Consider the following 18,965-nt stretch of genomic DNA (forward strand, 5'->3'; position numbering starts at 1 on the left):
CAGAATTCTGCATTCGGGGGTACCTTGCGAAGGGCGGGATCGTATCCCCGACCTGCCGGCCCGGGCGCGCACGGCAATTACAACTTCTTAATTAAGTATTGACTGTTCAATAAGAATGTAGTGGGAAAAGAGCAAACTGAATATCCGTTCAATAGTACAATTAGAGTAACGTTGCTCAATTAGTCACTCCGATGTCAATGCTGTCTCGCTGTTGCATTGAGTATCTGAAATATTTAAATATTTCAATGGATACTGCCTAATTTAAATTCATCACTACCTTCTGTGTTTCTGCTATTTTCAATTGATGCTATGTTTCTGCTCACTGCGATCTATATGCTGTGTCGACTAACAAACCCTATTATTTTCGTATACACTCGCACATTGGGAACAACACGAGCATGTAGATGTTGACCCGTCGGAGTTTGTCTGGTTGTGAGGTACCTGCCATAAGCTAGGGATATCGGGCACGGTACCGACTAGAGTCTACTGGAATATCTCGCCAATTCGCCCGACATTTCAGACTGCACTTACTCTACGAAGGTCTCAGCTGCCCCCTCTCCCAGCAGTATTGGGTGTGGCTTTATACTCCAAGGTCTATGTTGTCAATAATTTGGCACAATTATATCCTGAAATTAAATTGGGTGAAGGAGGCAGTCCACTTTTGCGGTTTTGATTGTGAGTTGGGCGGCTCAAATGTCTCGGTTATTTAAGTTGTAACGTGTAACGAGGCATTGATACCAACCACGCTGATTCATTGCTGCAAGTTTTCTAAGGTGTCCAGGACATGAAGAGATACTAACAATGCTATGATCGCTCTGTCGTGGCCCGGTGCGTACTGGTGAATTGACTAGAAGAGAATTGGTCAAAATTGGTTCCATTCCATCTGTTGCGACTCATAAACTAATGGTGCAACACTCAATAGGATTAACTTTGATCGGCTCAGTAGCCTGAAAGCAAATAAGTAAAGTGCAAAAGAGTGACATCAAAATCGAAACCTCGATTTCATCAGCTGATCCCGTAAGCCCAAAATAGCCGGTCATTTAGAAATCCAGGGGTCACGGATGCGATAAAGCTCAATGACCAAAGCTCGACAGCAAGCTCTCCTTGTCAGACGCTCGGGTTGCGACATGTTTGAAATTCCTGCGATTTATAGAGCGCCGCTGTTGCGCTTGGATGCACTGCATTGTCAGTCATATCTCTATGCGTCCTTATTAGCAGTCGCGTGCTCGGAAGAATGGACTTCGAATGCAGGAGGGTAGTCCTGACGCTTCGACGGAGGGACCTCGAAGGCCGGAGGGTAATCCTGACGCTTCGGCGGTTTGACTTCGAATGCAGGAGGGTAATCCTGACGCTTCGAATGCGGCTCAAGTGTAGGGTTATACTCCGGTGCTTCAGCCACGGCTTCCCCACGGTTTACGTTCGTCTATCCACACTGATTAATGCGCAGTTCAATGAGATGGCTCCATGCATAATACTAACGTCATGGGTCAAAGGGATTGCCATTGCCGCTGTGGCCATGGCCAGGATCATGGGAGTGAGTCTCATTATGTGTTGAGTTATCGGAGCTGTCGAGTGTTTCGATATGCAAGCGTTTGGGAATGGGAATGGCCTGGATTGATAGTTGTAATACATACAAAGAGAGTACCATGGCCTTTATATCTACCGCAGCGCTGTAGAACGACACCAACATACGCCGGCCTTCCTGCGCCAATGTAGTTGCCTATACCATCATTCTGCGAGGTGACCCACGACGTGTTGTCTGAATGGGTTCCATCTCCGTAGATAGTATGTGAGGATTCACACAAGGGGCTTGATTGAGAGATTAAATGGAGGTTCCTGTAGAAGCCATGATCAGCGTATTTGTCCTCTGTATAATGACAGTGCATCTGGATTATCACGACAGAAATCCAGCAGGTTGAGTGATTGCCACTAACAACATCTTTCTGTTGCATTCTATGCGACACAAACGAGCGCTAGGGATCTTCGAGAATGCACATATGATGAGCCAATACATTAAATTACGTAGAGGCAAGAGTTCCCTGGTGTCGTTAGCCATCCGACCGGAAAGGACGCGGTGCGTGATTTAGCGATTGGCATTGGTACTCAGAGTCAATGCAATCGTATTCCACAAAGTTGATTAGCTCCGCGGAACATACTGACGTACTATCCCCGCACTCGTCAATGGGCTGCTACATTTCATGGTTGGGGTAGTCGAGTGCCTGTCTTGCGTTCTGATATGTAAGGCGAAATTTGCGGTGAAGACGGGTATAGGATGTATACCAACACGTTAAAGCGATTCGAGTCGCTGACTAGCAAGGGATGATCCAGGAATGTCCGCCTTGCCTGATGTAAATATTCTCAAAGTGCTCTTCCATTATGTGATCGCGAGTGTAGACCAGTCTAGGAAAGGGAATCACCGGCGAGATGTATGATAACATTTGCAAGGAGTGATATTTAAACGACTTAGGTTTCTCTTCCCTATATGGAGATTTGTTTGGTCTGCCTGCAGCCTTCCCTTGCTTCCCATCAAGACAGAACCCGGCTGTCAGGGGGTAAGGGGAAAATGTCAGTCTACATGACGCGAATCAGGTGGAATAATCTTCCGGGTAATTGATATGCTCAGACCTAACCCCTTGAAACGCAGTGCACCTCGTTACTCACACATATGCAGTGATCGACGCCATGGTGATGAGTGGCTGCGACACTCAGGCTCGATCTAAGTTTCTCTCGCTCTAAATTCGAGCATGTTCAATCTTCTCAATACAGTTCTTCTAATCCTTGTTTAATGACCATCCGCAGTTAAATCTGCGAGCAGAACAAAAGCAGAATGAGCCTGTTCCCAACAATCAGCAGCGGATTTTCCAAGAGACGATATGAAGCTTTACCTCACGAGGTAGATAAGACTGTAGGCGACAAGCATTTGTCTACAGCCTGCCAGTGCCAGAGCGGAAACAGAAGAAGGCCACCAGAGCTGAATATCTGCCTGATATGCACTGTATTCTTTACCACTGTCATCCTTTTCCTACTTCTCGCCGTGTCATTTGACACGTACTTGCACTCGGAGAAGAACGCAGCTCTGCGTGGAAGTCTTTACTGGTGTATGCTTGAATGTATATCTAAAGTGTCATCTTGAACTGACTTTTGATAGCACCAATTCTTGATGATGTGGAGCTACCCCAGCGCATAGCGACGATGAACAGCACTCTCTTACCGCCACCAGATCCGTCCATCGCCCGTCAAGAACCAGGACCAGAGAACGATGCCGAGTGGTACAAGTACAATGACACACCACTGTTCTGGCTCACTCGGGAGGAGATTGAAAAGCTCGGCCAGAACCCTGGTACGGCTGCAAGATGGGACCGTGAGTATTGGGGACACGAGGAAGACCTCTTTGTGGGAAAGTTAGATATATCACACGTATGTTCTGTCGCTCAGCTAATTCCATCAGAAACGTGTGTTGATCACCAGAGTGACAGCAAATACACTGCTTGGATAGCCTCCGAAAAAAGGCCTATGCTGATTATCCGGGCTATCATCCCGAACACCATCACAGCAAGCGGAAGGGGAGTAGTAACAATATGGACTGGATCCATCTAGGCCACTGTCTAGATATGCTTTGCAGTTCGTCCTTTGCAAAGCGGATACTGGTATTGTTACCTTCACCTATGTTGAAGGACAAGAGGCGCCTTGGCCCGACTTCCATCTCAAGCGCCAATGTGGGAATATTGACCCCATGCTCGAGTGGGCAAAAGGTCGAGAAGTCGGAGATTGGCATATTGCGCCCCGGCCAAAGGATGCATACCTCTGGCCTAATCCATTTGTAGGAGAGCCAGACTTTGAAATAGGGTATCCTCTAGGGCATCATCACCAAGGGGAGGGCAACCCTCGTCCGAATCCGTCTTCAAATTCATGAATGTCCTGGTAGTAAATGTCGGAGATGATGTATGGCGGAGACCAGTTTTCGTGTTTGCGGTGTGGTGCGTGTATCTACCAATATTGCTATTCCACTGTGTGATTACCTAGGGGGATTCAGTTTATCAACAGCGGAAGTAATCAATGATGAACTGATCAAACTGTTGTTGGTCCTGCCAGAAATGCTCCCTTGTGAGTTTGCAATGTTTGCTTAGTTTGATCAAGTCATCCGTCTCAGTATTAGTCAGCAATGGCCTTTCCCACATGACCAGTCACCGTTGGGTCTGATATCAAATGACCTTCTTTATTTGAAAAGATACTCTAAACTAATATATATTCTTCATTACTAGGAGTAGCGTTGCTAATCGAAGATCAAAAGTGTAGTGAATGACTTATTCCATCACAGCTACATCTTCAAGGTGTCTCGACATGTTTTAAATATATTCAAGCCATCTGGCAACGGTGCGGAACTGTTTAATATGTCATGATCTAGTCCGACCTATCCGAAGAGCCGAATTTATACCAGAAGTCCTATGTTTTGTTGGTGCCTTATATGTAACAGCACTGAGTATCAGAAACTTCTCAATCTGAATAAACTGTGTTTCTGTCCCTGGTCTGACACCCCTGTACTACCAGTTCCTGAACCAAAGATGTGTGGATGCGCGGCACAGCTCGAGTCCATCGCAGCGTCGAAATAGACCAACCCTCATGCTCGAGAAAAACCCCTCACCTTCCAGCCACAACTCTAACAAAAGTAAAATACATCCAGGACTGAGCGTACATGCAACCGTCTCGGAGTGTATTCGCCACGCAGGCCTGCGATACATGCTGAAAACGACGAGTAAATCGTCATTTGGTTCACACTATCTGGGATCGGCGTAGAGAAATGCATGTTCGACAGACAACATTTACTTCTCCGGTGGAGAAAGTTGCTCCTTATCTCCCAGGTACTTCTCCCGAAGTGATTCAATGGCGAGCACACCTAGCTGCTGAACGGAACCCAGCGAGGTGATTTGCAGCACACTGATCTCGAGCCCGAGGTTTTGCCGCCACCATCTGCGGATCTCGACACTGACCAGAGAATCAAGACCCAGGGCAGTCAACGAGGAGGTGACATCCATATCTTCTGTACGCAGGGACATGATCGAGCAAAGCATATTCACAATCTCACTGGTAACAATATCAAGGCTTGAGTCTTCGCTCAACACGTCAGGATTCGCAGCCACCCTGTGGAGGAACTGTTTTAGTGGACTGTCGCCTGAGACTAGGGCGTTGCTGCGAGACGTGCTAAGATTCCGGTGTACGCTCATCCGGACGTCGTCCTTGGCAAGGCCATTGAGTCCCCTCGTTTTGGATATGGAGCCAACGAGGAGGTCGGCGATCCCACCGGAGCATTTGGCTCCTGCGGCCTTTGCGGCACGCTGCTGACTTAGAACCACCCGGATAGATTGCAGGACCTCGCTCTCCGAGAGTAAGAGGTTCACAACCTTTAACTTCTGGAAAGTTGCGGCGTCTTCGCTGACGAAGCCCACTTCACCCATGACGCCAACGTCGATGACATTTGCCGGCAGCCCTAGTGCTCGGCGATGACGTGTGAGGGCATCTTGGAATGTGCCCCCGGCAGCGTAGTTGGTCTGCCCCCAGTTCCCTTGATGGCCCACAATCGAACTGATGAGGAGGAAGAAATCCAGGTCTACGTTGTGATCGAAGACTTGGTGCAGATTCCACGCTCCCTGAACTTTGGGTGCGGTCGCTCCCTCCCAGTCCTCTAATGTCATGTCACCTAGAGGCCGATCCTGGGAGTATTCATTCGTCAGTGACTGGTTTAAGGGAAGAAAATGATTACAAAATGCCTTACCCGTAACACCATTGGCATGTGTAGCACACCAGCGATTGGTCGAGGGCTAAGGTCCACTGCCAGCCTGACGTCCTCGATGTTCGTGACAGTTCCTGTAACCAGCGTGGTCATACCGCCCAAAAATTGCAGTTCGCGGAATACCTCCTGCGTCCGGGGCTTGATGTGCGCAGTTGGAGACAAATACACCAGATGCCGGGCCCCATTCTCTATCATCCAGGCCGAGACAGCTCGACCCAGACCACCAAGGCCACCCACTAGAAGGTAGGCCTTGTCGCTGGAAAATAGTGGTGGGATTTCCAGAGCGACGTTCGTGGTTAATCGCTCCGGGTCTTCTGGCATTCTCACTACGATCTTCCCAATGTGCTGCCCACCTTGCATGTATCTGAATGCCTTTGTCACATCGACTGCATCGAAAACGTGATTGGGGTAGATCGGCTTCAGATGACCCTCTTGGAGAAGGTCTACGCATTGTTGTAGATAACTGTGTTGTAGAATGGTTAGCAAATTGCAGGGCATCTGCGCGGGATATCCACTTACCGTTGGATCACCTGGGGCTTTTTGTCGATCAACACGGACAGATCGACACCGGAGAAAGTTCGGTTGTCTGCAAACTCGTTCATGCTGAGCATTCCGTAGTCGAGAAAGTCGCGCTTCCCTAGCTCTACCATTGTCCCGAAGCTGGCAACGCACCGCCAGGACGCGTGGAGCAACTCTCCAGACAGCGAATTTAGAACCACGTCCACGCCTCTGCCCTCGGTATCGTGCAGGACCTTATCTGCAAAGCTGGAGTCTCGTGAATTGTATATTCGGGATCGGGGGATCCCAAAGTTTTCTGTAAGAAATAGGACTTTATCCACGCTCCCAACTGTGGCATAGACCTATATCCCGTCAGCTTCAAAGATCCAATTATATGGCCCTGCTGCCCCGGTATGCTTGACCAACCTCGGCGCCTATCATTTGACTGAGCTGGATAGCGGCTTGGCCAACGCCCCCGCAGGCAGAATGGATGAGAATAGTCTGAGAGCAATTGTTAGTTCGAGGAAATCAACAAAAATGACTACTTCGGGAAACGACATACATCTCCCGCTTGCAACTTCGCAAGCTCAATGAGAGAATGGATCGCAATGCGAACACAGAGACTCTCTGTCGTAATCACACTGCTAGAGAAACATCCCCTTGAAGCCCCGGTCATCACTCGATCACCTTCCTGGAGTCGGGCCACACCAGCTCCGGTCCTGGTCACCGTTCCTGACCCTTCTAGTCCCAGTGCTGTCTTGGACCCACCGATCACGCCCATTGCAATGAGTACGTCCTAGTGCCAGAATAAATAGTCAGCAGCTGGCAATTTACAGGCAATTGAATTCACCAAGGAAACAGTCGCGGGTAAGTTTTACACACCTTGAAGTTAAGCCCAATAGCCTCCAACTGAATCTCTATCTCATAATCATCCAAATCCCTTGGGCGCGTCTGCACCCATGACAGCGAATCCAGCGATCCTTTCTTGTCAATACATAACTTTCTTCCAGTGCCCTCTTCCGGATCATCCACGTGCTCGCTTGGGGAACATGGAAAATATCTAGGAACATGCGTTATGCCGTTGACGATTGCATATTCCGGGTCAATGTCTGCTTTGTCTCGCCTCTTCTGGGCGCGGAAGTTTGCGATAATCTTCTCCAGACTCTCTGTCGCCTCTTGAGAAGAAAACTCGTCGACTTCTACCGTCACAAAATCGACAGATAACTCGAACCGAACATTCCGCGCAACTCCCAACACTAATGAATAGCGCGGATCGTCGCAGTGGATTTGGCAGTTTTTCGTTATCCAGATCATGCTCCCAAACTCTGTGGAGGTAATATAAGCAACGAAGGCGTTCCAATCTTCGCGAGCAATTTCGTGGAAAAAGGGCCCTTCTAGATCCAATAACGAAACTACAATTTGTTCCGCTGGCAAATCCTTTCCCAACTTTTGCCATGACACGCTGTAACCTTTCTTGATCAAGGTTCGTTCGATATTGCTTGCTGCGACGTTGATTTTGGATCGGTATAGAAGAGTGACCGGGGTGGATATAACATTGCATTTATCTGCCGCCGGAGATGAAATCATGTAAGCATTGACATGGTAGGGCTGATCGTCGTCGAAGATAGCAGAGTCGACACCCGTAAATCCGGCCTTCCGTAGTTCATCGTCCCATCGCTGGACGGAAACATAAGGCCTAGATTGGCGTCCGTCCTCGCTTCCCAGCCACCATCCGGGAAGTGTGCCCTAACATTCGGTGTTAGTACAAGCAAAGTTAGAGTAGATAAAACAATCCTTTCCAACTCACCATGATGAAGCCTATAAAAAGCATCTCTGGCATCGTGTGAGCTCCTCTTCAATAGGAACGGTAGAACAAAGCTCACCTGTGCAAAGCTCTTGGAGGAAGAGTTTACCGCCGGGAGCAAGCAGCCGTCGAACATTACGAAGCGTGGCATGGAGCGAGGGGGTTGCATGTAGGACCTGCATTGAAGTGAGCCGATGAAAAATAATTTAAAAAGGGAAACCCTAGGTAAAACGTGGGTCTCACATTGTCTGCGATGATTAAGTCAAAGCTGTGAGGTGAAAAGCCCTGCTCCTCGATGTCCCTGGTAATATCGAGAACACGAAAGTCAATCTGCTCATACCCCTGGAATTGTTCCTTTGCCGTAGCAAAGAATCCAGGGGAAATGTCTGTAAACGTATACTGTGAGTACATTCGCACCGCGTTATCAGTAACAAGAGACTTGAGGGCTCTCGCCGTTGTGCTGCCAGTGCCTGCGCCAATCTCAAGGACTTTGATTGTAGGTCTGGTATGGCCCATGGTTGCGAAGAACGAGCCTGTCTGATTCTTCGCAGTGTATATGTTTGACAGCACATTATTCTTCGTCAGGAGCTCCAGTGGTTGAACTTCGCCTTTAGCCAGACCTTCAATATTCTGCAATATAGATTCGATAGCTATACCCAGAGGCGCTGATAGCACCTTATCCAAGGCTTCCACAGATATTGCCTTGATGAGTGAATGGCGTTGTTGCGGATCCAATGTGGACCATCCACGGGCCTCAGGGACGATGTGGTCGTACTCGCCGTTGGCAATGCGGATCGATTCCGCCTCCAGCCAGTTTCTATACTGAGCGAAGTGCTCGACCTCCATGACTGTGGACCGGAGCCTGTCGCAAGCTTCATGGATGCAAAGCACAGTAAGTTGTTCTAGCAAAACGACAGTTCTTTTGATAGACTTCACCTCGAAAAGGTCCTGATGCTGCACCAGATCAATGTGAGGAGCCCACCTCATCTGCGTCGCCGCAAGATCATCAACTTTCTCCTGCACGTCCAGACTACTGAAAGTGCAGCTCGCCATCTGGAGAGCAGGTTGTCCATTTGAGAATGCCAATATGCGACCGTCAAGTACGTCGTCATCTTCTGCACCAACTGATACTTGAACTTGAATACAGAAAGCCTGGCTCGCCGGTGCGATCTGAAGCTCCTTGATTGTCTTTGGTACCACTGGCCGCTCAATCTTGCGTGACTTGCCGCCACACTTGGCCAAGATCATTAGCTGCAGACACTGGTCGATCATAGTGGGATGGATGTGGTAGAATGACTCGCTATGCTGAAAGTTTCCATTTACCGTTGCTATTGCTTTACCTCCTGTCGGATCCACAGTAATGTCTTCTAAGCCCTGAAAGGTTGGGCCGTATGTCAAGCCGAGCGCGGAAAGGGCGCGGTACCAGATGCTCGAGTTAACCGTTCGAGGTAGAGCATCCATAAGATCACAGTCGGTGTTTTGTGTCCATCGGCCAGCCCTGACGAACCCAGTACAATGTTTCGTCCAGTATTCATTGACAAATGAGGATATTGTGAACTCAAAAGCCGCCGAGTCTGACACGCTCGTGATCCTTCCTGGTCTTATATTTGTTATAATCTCCACCGGCGTCCCTGGATGAAGTAACAAAGCATTATTCATATGCAGCCGATGAATTGTATATTCAGGGATACCAGTGATCCTTCGAATAGCTTCTCCCACCATAGCGATATATCCGGCACCTGGGAAGACAATATCACCACCAGGTTGGTGGTCCTCCAGCCACGGTACATCCTCCAGTTGAAGAATGTTTCTCCATGCAGGCTCCAGATCACTGGCCTCGAGCAGCGGTGACCCCAGAAGCTCATGATTGGGGAAGGTCCGGAATCTCCACCTCTTCGTGACTCTGCTTTCTTCCCAGTATGCGGTGCGTTCCTTCCAGGAGTAAAGGGGAAGGTCAGTGAGAACTGTCTCGTCCCTAGTCCCGTTGACAAGGCCGAGGTTGACGTTCACTCCAAGGGTAAAAATATGGCCCGCAGTAGCCATCATACTGCTAACCAAGCTCTTTCCTCTGACAAGTGTGGGAATGTACGTAACATTAGACTGGGGTCCGTTAGATGAATAAATCTGCCGGAGGGGGCCAGCAAGTGTTGAGTGCGGCCCGATCTCGACGAAGACGGCACCTTCTTCAACTTTTAGTAAGGACTGAACCACAGAGCAGAAGCGCACAGGATATTCTAGGTTCCTCTGCCAGTACGCGGCGTCCAATTGAGGCAGACCTGATTGAAAATCTACGCTCACTGTGGAATATGGAAGGGGTGGATGAGTTCCAACATGTTTTTCGAGAATGGTTCTGTATGCCTCTCCGATAGCTTTCATGTGATCTGTAGACCCCAATTATCAGTATAGTTGGTAAATACGTACAAAGTAGGTATGGAACTTACGGGAGTGGTACGCAATATTGACCTGTAGACGCCTATAGAAGGCTTCCGGCCGCGCAAGATTGATCTTGTGACCCACTGCCTCTACCTTCTTTACGTCGCCGGAGATGGTCACACTGTGAGGGCTATTCTCACAGGCAATGACTGCCCCCTCCACCAGGAACTCTTCAACTTCCTGTGGGCTCAAACCGATGGCAGCCATGGCCCCTTCAATCGGGAGTGAACTGGCTAATTTCCCGCGGTAGAAAGCAATCACAATTGCTTCTTCGGCTGTCAAGCTTCCATCGCATAAGCTGCAGCTATTTCTCCACTGGAATGGCCCACTACCGTAGCTGGCTTAATGTTCCACGCAGCCAATAAGTCCACAAGTGCAATTTGGAGTGCAGTGCACATAGGCTGTACAAATTCTGCTTTGTTGGTCCAGAATGCGAAAGCTGCATCTTCAAGAGAGTCTAAATCGATACTGGTTAGCATAGGCTGTTGCAGCGAAGCAACAAGATATATCCTTTATACCTAAGATTGTCCACGATGGAGAATCCTCGAGGGCCCTCAAGGCCATATCCATTTTTTCTATGCTGCTGCAAAAGGAAGGAAAGGCCCGCAGAAGCTCGGAAGCCATACCCGCCCATTGCGCACCTTGTCCGTTGAAGACAAAGGCCAGGGGTTGGTTCTTCGTCGGGGTTCTGCGCGTATCCGACACGGCAGGTTGACCATAATCGTCACTTATGACAAAGCCTCGACAGACCATGTGATCTCGACGTTGACCGAGTGTATATGCGACATCAATTATGGGCACTCGTCTGTTCGCCAGGTATTCCTTCGTTGCGTGAAGCCGGTCTGCAAGTGATTCCATACTGTCGGCAGAAACAACATGAAGATAAGACCGCCTTTTGCCGTTTTTATTCCTCTTCAAACCTCGGGCGTTGGACGGGGCTGATTCGACAATAGTCTACAAGAATTAGAGCATTTTTCGCGAATATCTGAGCTTACTGGACGGTGTCTTACGTGTGAGTTCACGCCTCCAATACCGAAGGAGTTGACACTGACCCTTTCCATGCGGTTCACTGGCCAGGGCAGCGTCTCTGTGGGTACTTTGAGTCGGGCTTCCTCAAATGGTACTGGAAGGCACACAGAAAACTATCAGTAACTGAGAGTAAAATAACGGGAACTGAAGGTTTTGTCATACTGCCTGGATTAGGTGTGGAGAAATGAATGTTTGGCGGGATCTGTTTGTGCTCGAGAGCAAGCACAGCTTCGATCAAACCGGTAAGCCCTGAAGCACCCTCTGAATGACCCAAATTTGGTTTTACCTACAAAACAACGCTGTCAGTTGCAAACGTTAAGGCTGTTTAACAGAGGACCAATATTACCGCTCCCATAACGATACCCTTTTTTCCAAACATTTTGGCAATCCCCGCAGCCTCGGTTCGGTCTCCAACTGTTGTTCCTGTGCCATGAGCCTCGATATATACCGTCTGTGAAAGATCCGAGATCCCTGCCTGCTCGTAGGTCTTCTGAATGAGTGCTGCCTGGGCTTCAGCACTGGGTGTGGATAGTCCTGCGGTTTTCCCATCACTGTTCGTACCCGTCCCCCGGATCACTCCCCGGATGGGATCATTGTCGCGAATGGCATCCTCAAGCTTCTTTACGTAGATAGCGTTGATTGCCTCCCCGCGAGCGTATCCATTTGCAGAAGCGTCGAACGTTTTACATTTTCCGTCTGGAGACAGTGCGTCTTCCTCGGTCATGGCAATTGTATAAGTTGGCGTAAGAAGGAGGCTAGTACCTGCCACGATCGCGGAGGAGCACTCCCCTGTTGCAATGGCACGTTGAGCCATGTCGAGACCGACAAGAGATGAGGAGCAAGCTGTTCGAACTGTGCAGCTTTTGTGGTTATATACGTCAGCATCATAGCCTCTTTGACGGAGCGGGCAGGATGCAACTGTGTGCGACTTACCTGGGCCCCGTGAGATCGTAATGGTATGAAACTCGATTGGCAAGAGCAAAATCCCCCGTGCCGCCAACCCGACCCTGACCCAAATTCTGATAGTCCTTGCGGGTCATATCTAGCCAGTCTTCCCCAAAGACCCCGACAAAACACCCAATATCCCTTCCCTGCCATGCGACCTGACCTCCGCTCTCCATACATTCCCAGACCACCTTCAATAGGAGACGTTGCTGTGGGTCCATCCTGGCAAGCTCGACAGGGGAGATATTGAAAAACTCCGCGTCGAATTTGCTGATATCTTCATCCAGGCAATAAGCATACTTGCAACGCACGGATCCCCTTTGGCCCGACTCGCTATAGAACCCATTGATGTTGTACCGATCTGGCGGCAGTTCCCTTCGAGCGCACCGTTTGTTGACGAGAAGATCCCAGAATTCGGAGTCGGTTTTGACTCCACCGGGAAGCCTCAGCCCCACCCCTACAATGGCTAACGGGCAGGATGTGGCCGTTTCGGTCGATTTAAGGCTGCTCAGTTTTGTCCGGAGGAATTGAAAAACCGCAAAGATGTGAGAAATGACTCTCACAAGGAAATACATGATGCAAGGTGATGGGATCACTCGTAGGGTAACAGCCGTTCATGTTTCTCTTTTCAATGACGCTGTACTTCTTTGTTTATATAACCAGTCAAGGACTATCACCAACTATGAAAGCCTAGTCTATCAGAAAAGCAACTCTCTCAGGGGTTTACTGTAACAGCAACGCCCACCTATGCTGGACTGTATGTGGTTGATCTTACAGCACAATGATTCACCTGTTAAAGTCACCCTTGCGGAAGAGGTCAAAGCCCGCCGATCAACTCATGGTCCAACACATCTAAATGCACGTACAGCCCAGACTAACATCACAACGAAAGGCTAAAGATGAATGTAGCAACTTGTTCATTCGAGCAGAATAGATGTTGTACAACCCCAGAAACCAGTATGTGAAGAGCCAGGAGAGGCCATGATTGTGTCCAGACTACAGCAAGGGATGCCGCCCCCCCTTCCCCACCCAGTTGCAACACCTGGTCCTATATATGTTACGCAGTCTGTTGCATGGTATAGATCGGAGTACCCTTACGAGAGACCCATGCAAGATAGTGAGGCTTCAGCTACAAGCCATGGTACGATCAGTGGGGTTATATTCTACTATTTACCCTGACCTTAAAAGGAGGAAAATGCATGCATTATGGGGTAAGCAGAAAGTCGGTCCTTGTCCTGTTTTGGCATATTTCCTTGCTGGAGCTCCTGCAGCCACCGGATACGTGGTCCCATTTGATCAACTGCACTCATGCGCGGGTGCGCGAATGCAGAAGTTGTGTAGATCGCCAAGATCACAGTTCATTGAATTTTAACACCGGAATAATTGTCTACACTACAGCCATAGTATCGGAACTGTAGTCACTATATCGGACGGGTGATATATTCATTCTACTATGCATCGGACGGTCTCCACTGGCTCGAATACTTGTTCTTCTTTTGTCGTAGCACAGTCTCTGCAGTGTCTGCACTGATGCTTAGGTATGTGGCGGTGAAGTGTTGAATTGTTGCTAAATTTCTAGTCTGCATGGTGCTTGCCCGGAGAGGTGATATGAGGGAGATGACCACCCCTTGAAATGATACCAGCCACTCTGTGGGCGTAATAACCCATCTCCGTACTGCTTGAGTGTTGAGCTTTTCACGCCCGATTGCAGAACGTGCCACGTCGTCATATCCTGCATAACATACATATGCATATGCGGAGCGTGGACAGACATTGTCCAGGCCGAGCTCAGAGTACTACATATTCAATTGACGTAGGGATAGGATTCGATCTACCGAGATAAACTACCACAATATTCAAACTTGCTCCAGATAGAAGAGCACTCATGTAATATCGACTGTTGACTCTATATTGAGGCACCACGCCTTCTCAATTGGAACTTGTCCATACGAATGGATGACACCTAGGGAAGAACAAGGCGATATGATTTGCATTTGCTTCAATGGCGTCACTAGGAGGAGGGTGTGTCTCGACCAGAAGATACTGAACGAAAGCTAGTCCGTAACTTCGCTCCCCCATGCGATATCATGCGGGACTATCGGTCCGCTCTTATTGCCCGGATTCTCTGGGTCAAAGTCCATGCGATCGGGGATTCTCAAACCAGCTGGTAAATGGTATCGAACAAACCAGACAGAGACACCATCCTTGTACAGCCATGGGTCCTCCGTTTGGCGTTGCCACGTTTCCAGTCGCGACCGGAGGTCGTCAAGAACGGCTGTGTACGCTGGATCCTTCACAAGATTGTGAACCTCTCTTGGGTCCGCCTCCAAGTCGTAAAGTTCCTCTGGGGGGCGGAAAAAGTAATCTCTCAGCTTTCGTCCGCCGACCATGATGTCTGTATCGCTAGAATTGCGGATATCCTCCCAAGAGAGGGATCCATACAGGTCAGCTGCGAAAGGGAAATCCAACCGCCAGGCCAAATTGCGGTGGTATTTGTACCGACGATCGCGAATGAAACGTGTGGGCCAGTAGTTTGTTACTTCATGGAATGTGTGCGAGCCAAAGGTCTGGTTGAAATCTGGCAACTCGTTGGAAGTTCCAACAATCGGTAGAAGGGATCGGCCCAGTCGCTTTTTCTCCGGATCGGTGACCTCGGGGTGATCGACGAAGTCAAGAATAGTAGGGAGAATGTCAACGTAGGAGATCATGTTTGGGCTAACTGCAGGAGGTGTGTTTGGTTTTCTAATAATCAAAGGAAGTCGTACACCCGCATCATAGAGTGTTGTTTTGGAGTTGATGAAAGGCGGGCCGTTATCGCTAACGAAGATGACGAGGGTCGAGTCTTCTAGGCCAGTCTCCTTCAGAGCATCTAGCACAAACCCGACACCTTGATCAAGACGATGAATGGATTTGTAGTATTCGACCAGTTCGGAGCGAGTACCGGGGGTATCATTGACGAATGAGGGAATTGGAACATCTTCGGGTTCCAGATGAAGTTTGGTGATTCGAGGATCATAGTCATCCGTGTTCCCAAAACCACCACGAGTTCGGTCGCGATGAGGATCGTGGTACCCGATAGTCAACGCAAACGGTCTGTTACTGGATTTTGCTTCCTCGAAAAACGATCTGGCCTGGTCGGCAATAACAGCAACATCGCGGGTATCGCTCTCCTTGCGCAGCTGCCAGGGGTAAACAGCAGATGGTCCTACATGAACCTTTCCCAAAATACCAGTCCAGTGGCCGGCTTCATTCAAGAGATGCGGTAAACTCTTCACGTGGTCAAATGTCACGAAATGATGACGGTGGCTCGCAAGCCCATATTGTCCATTCTGGTGGGTGTGAAGACCGGTGTAGATGACAGAGCGACTACCGCTGCAGGATGCCGTACTTGCAAATGCATAGTCGAATCTAGTTCCCTGCTCTGCGAGCCGATCGAGGTTTGGCGTTTGGGATGTATTGTCCCCGTAGCAGCTGAGTTGTTTCCCCAGATCATCTGCGATCAACAACAGAACGTTCTTCTTACTCGCCATGGTTGTGAATGAAGCAAAGTAGATCAAGACTGCGCCAAAGTCTCTGTACCTTGTGGATAAAAAAGGTAAGAAATGCAAAGTCCCAAAGGAAGAAAGAGTTCTGTGGGATGCTGTCCAAGACCCCTGTTGAACTCCGCTTAGGACCACTTACCCTCGCATGGGCGGATAAGGAAATACCTCACAAGCAGGAGCTAGCACTAAGATAACTAGTGCAAATTCCACCTATAGGAAAAGCTCCAAGGCTTGGACTTCGGGTAATTGGAGGTTCGGTTTAACCCGCTGCATCAACGCAATTCCGTCAGCCGATGATGTGCTTCCCGGGCATACAAACACCACAACGCCCTTATCAGGACCACACTTCTTCTATCATGATCTCGTAAGTGAACATATCAATATAAATTAATCACGCCATATACTAGACACCGTCAATATATTGCTTTCATGTTGCAATGCGCCCTTAAATTAGGAATTCCTGAAGAAAAGCTGAAGTTGGAGGCATGTGCCTGACAGGGTCCACTTCTGGTATACTCTGTGCTATGGTAGCTTGTGTCGTCGGAGAAAGCAAGTATCACGTAGTACCTGGACGCATGCATGATGCTACGCATAGCAATAACCAAGAATATATAAATAATATAGTGGAATTTTCGCAGCCTCTCTTGAGGAATGCTTCTCCCGTCCACAATATATTTCTTCCCACACATGATAGAAAACCGCGTGAACATTACAACTAAAAGTTCTCAATGCGTTTACCCTCCTTAATTCCCCTCTCCCTGCTAGCTGGCCTCACGGCTGGTCAGCTCATTGGCCCGGTCGGTCCAACAACCAATCTTGAAGACAAGACCATTGAGTGCAACATCCTAGATTATGGTGGTGTTGCCGATAATCAGACCGATGTTGCAGCATCCATTGAAGCCACTTTCGGCGAATGTGTGCTGAACAACCCCAAAAGTCGTCTTGTTATCCCCGAAGGCAACTATCTGATTAAGCGAAGTGTTGTTTTGAGTAATGGAACCAATTGGGCATTCCAGCTTGACGGTCTGATCACCGCGGCATATGGTGGAAACTGGACAGCCGACCGTGAGTTGATACTCCAAGGGTTTGCTGGAGAGCAAATAATAAACTCTACCATCAACGGCGAGGGTGACGGGAAATTCTTACTAGATGTGCTTGTCATTGTAAACGGTATGATTTACTCTCCGTTTCTTGTTAAGACATTATTCAGGCTTATTCCCCTTCAACATGTGTAGCTGTCGATTTCGAGTTTTATTCGTCCAACGGGCTTGGCGCATTTCAAGGACAAGGATATATCTATCGAAACTTGGACAAGTGAGTTATAAGAGATTCTGTTCCTCAACACAGCTGATGGGCTTTCAAAGTACCGACCGCCCTCGACTTGTGAGGCTTATTTCGCCCACGAATGCCTCTGTGCATGATTTGATCCTCGTGGATAGTCCCAAATTCCACATCGTGTTTGATTTCGCTGTGAACTTGGAGGCATACCACCTTACCATCCGCGGTGCTAATCTAGGAAGCTATGATGGGATTGATGCCATCGGCACCAACTATTACATCCACGATAACGAGGCAAGTAGAAAGTCCATCTCTCCATGGCTTAACAGGGGCTAACAATTGGACAAATGACAGGTCACGAACCGTGACGAATGTGTCTCCGTGAAAAGTCCATCCCATCATGCTTTGGTCGAGAACCTGGTTTGCAACCAAGCAGGCTCCGGTGTTTCAATTGGCAGTCTCAACGTATCTGCGGAAATATCCAACATTGTGGGTCTCATCAGTTGTTCGTTGGTAACACGTCTTGGTAGTTAATAATGTGAAACAGGAAGCTCGCAATATCAGCATTATCCAGGGCAACAACATCGCATTCATCAAGACGTATCCTGGAGGATCTGGTTACGTTAGAGATGTCACATTTGAAAACTTCCGGTCCCTGAACAGCCTGTACGGATTGGACATTAACCAATACTGGCAAAACACTTGGGAACCTGACACCGGTTCCGTGACATTGAGCAACCTTGTTTTCAAGAATTTTTCAGGTATTTTGACCCGTCTTTTCAGTCAAGTCGGCCCCATACTCACGCATAAACATAGGATCGGTTGCCGATGGAGCACTCCGCCCGCCATTGTATCTGTTTGCCAGTGACTTGACCTTTGCAACAAACGTCACCGTGGAGGAATTCTCTGTATGGACTGAGACTGGTACGACAGTCGTGAATAAGATCAGCAACATCTTTGGCACTGGAGATGACAGCTATGGAGAAAATGACGGCATTGAATCTCTGCAATCTGGAGAGTCGCCGTATACATACACTAGCACCTATACTATTACGGCTTCTCCGACCAATTGGCAAGCTCCATCAACCCCAACATGGGCCTTACCGAGCACTGGATATGGAAGTAAGTCAGATTGTTATGTCCGTGCCGCTGAACAAAAGGCTAACTAGTCAACAGCGGCGTCACCCATCCCGGTCTATACTCCTGCACCCCTTTGGCGTCCTGGTGGAATCGACTACAATCTTCATTACTGGGGAAGCTTTTAGTTAGATCATCGGCACAACTGTTCGTATAATGGATGTCGGGTATAGCAGGAGAGAATGTATAGGTAGACTTTGCTCGATACAAGCTTATTCTGGGGTTTATTTTTTAGCAAAAAGAGCGATTATTCTCTTCCGTTACTAGTATAGAGCTCTCTGACATAGCACGATAATGAAAGCCTTGTCTCCCGACCATAATTCCACTTTTACGAACACTTATAGCATCATTTCACATGTTCCTATCAGTGCAGCCCAGCATTGCGTAGGATAACACACCGCTGGCAAGTGGATGAAGGAGATACTAAACTACGCCAATTCCAAAGCTGGTTCAGTCGAAGTACTGTCTACAGCACTAGCAATTTCCCACCAATCCTGATAGAAAAATTTGA

General features: G+C 48.6%; 5 protein-coding genes across 5 annotated transcripts; 2 read left to right on the forward strand and 3 right to left on the reverse strand.

Annotated features, from left to right (window-relative positions):
• Positions 1-1,198: 1,198 nt before the first annotated feature.
• On the reverse strand, positions 1,199-1,545 carry BO85DRAFT_483019 (uncharacterized protein; the record flags this gene model as incomplete). Its single annotated transcript, XM_025663133.1, has 2 exons — positions 1,199-1,423; positions 1,480-1,545. 2 exons carry the CDS (start codon positions 1,543-1,545, stop codon positions 1,199-1,201), a joined length of 291 nt encoding a protein of 96 aa, XP_025521086.1.
• Positions 1,546-2,827: 1,282 nt separating this feature from the next.
• Positions 2,828-4,036, forward strand: BO85DRAFT_465095 (oxidase ustYa family protein; the record flags this gene model as incomplete). The annotated part of the gene is made up of 5 exons (XM_025662027.1): positions 2,828-2,905; positions 2,972-3,098; positions 3,149-3,417; positions 3,477-3,621; positions 3,675-4,036. 5 exons carry the CDS (start codon positions 2,828-2,830, stop codon positions 3,911-3,913), a joined length of 858 nt encoding a protein of 285 aa, XP_025521087.1. The 3' UTR covers positions 3,914-4,036.
• A 545-nt stretch (positions 4,037-4,581) lies between these two features.
• BO85DRAFT_473773 (type I polyketide synthase) lies at positions 4,582-13,072 on the reverse strand (the record flags this gene model as incomplete). Its single annotated transcript, XM_025662642.1, has 15 exons — positions 4,582-5,708; positions 5,771-6,251; positions 6,308-6,648; positions 6,713-6,787; positions 6,849-7,082; positions 7,169-8,032; positions 8,094-8,104; positions 8,170-8,266; positions 8,334-10,471; positions 10,532-10,798; positions 11,165-11,477; positions 11,519-11,646; positions 11,715-11,838; positions 11,899-12,412; positions 12,486-13,072. The coding sequence occupies 15 exons, from the start codon at positions 13,070-13,072 to the stop codon at positions 4,821-4,823; spliced, it is 7,062 nt and encodes a 2,353-aa protein (XP_025521088.1). The 3' UTR covers positions 4,582-4,820.
• Positions 13,073-14,551: 1,479 nt separating this feature from the next.
• BO85DRAFT_410865 (sulfatase family protein) lies at positions 14,552-16,027 on the reverse strand (the record flags this gene model as incomplete). Its single annotated transcript, XM_025657497.1, has 1 exon — positions 14,552-16,027. One exon carries the CDS (start codon positions 16,025-16,027, stop codon positions 14,552-14,554), a length of 1,476 nt encoding a protein of 491 aa, XP_025521089.1.
• Positions 16,028-16,767: 740 nt separating this feature from the next.
• On the forward strand, positions 16,768-18,582 carry BO85DRAFT_360497 (putative rhamnogalacturonase; the record flags this gene model as incomplete). The annotated part of the gene is made up of 7 exons (XM_025655554.1): positions 16,768-17,209; positions 17,275-17,353; positions 17,404-17,622; positions 17,707-17,806; positions 17,865-18,078; positions 18,134-18,439; positions 18,494-18,582. 7 exons carry the CDS (start codon positions 16,768-16,770, stop codon positions 18,580-18,582), a joined length of 1,449 nt encoding a protein of 482 aa, XP_025521090.1.
• Between the last annotated feature and the right edge of the window lie 383 nt (positions 18,583-18,965).

Source organism: Aspergillus piperis (assembly GCF_003184755.1).
Source record: "Aspergillus piperis CBS 112811 unplaced genomic scaffold BO85scaffold_1, whole genome shotgun sequence".
Classification (NCBI taxonomy): domain Eukaryota; kingdom Fungi; phylum Ascomycota; class Eurotiomycetes; order Eurotiales; family Aspergillaceae; genus Aspergillus; species Aspergillus piperis.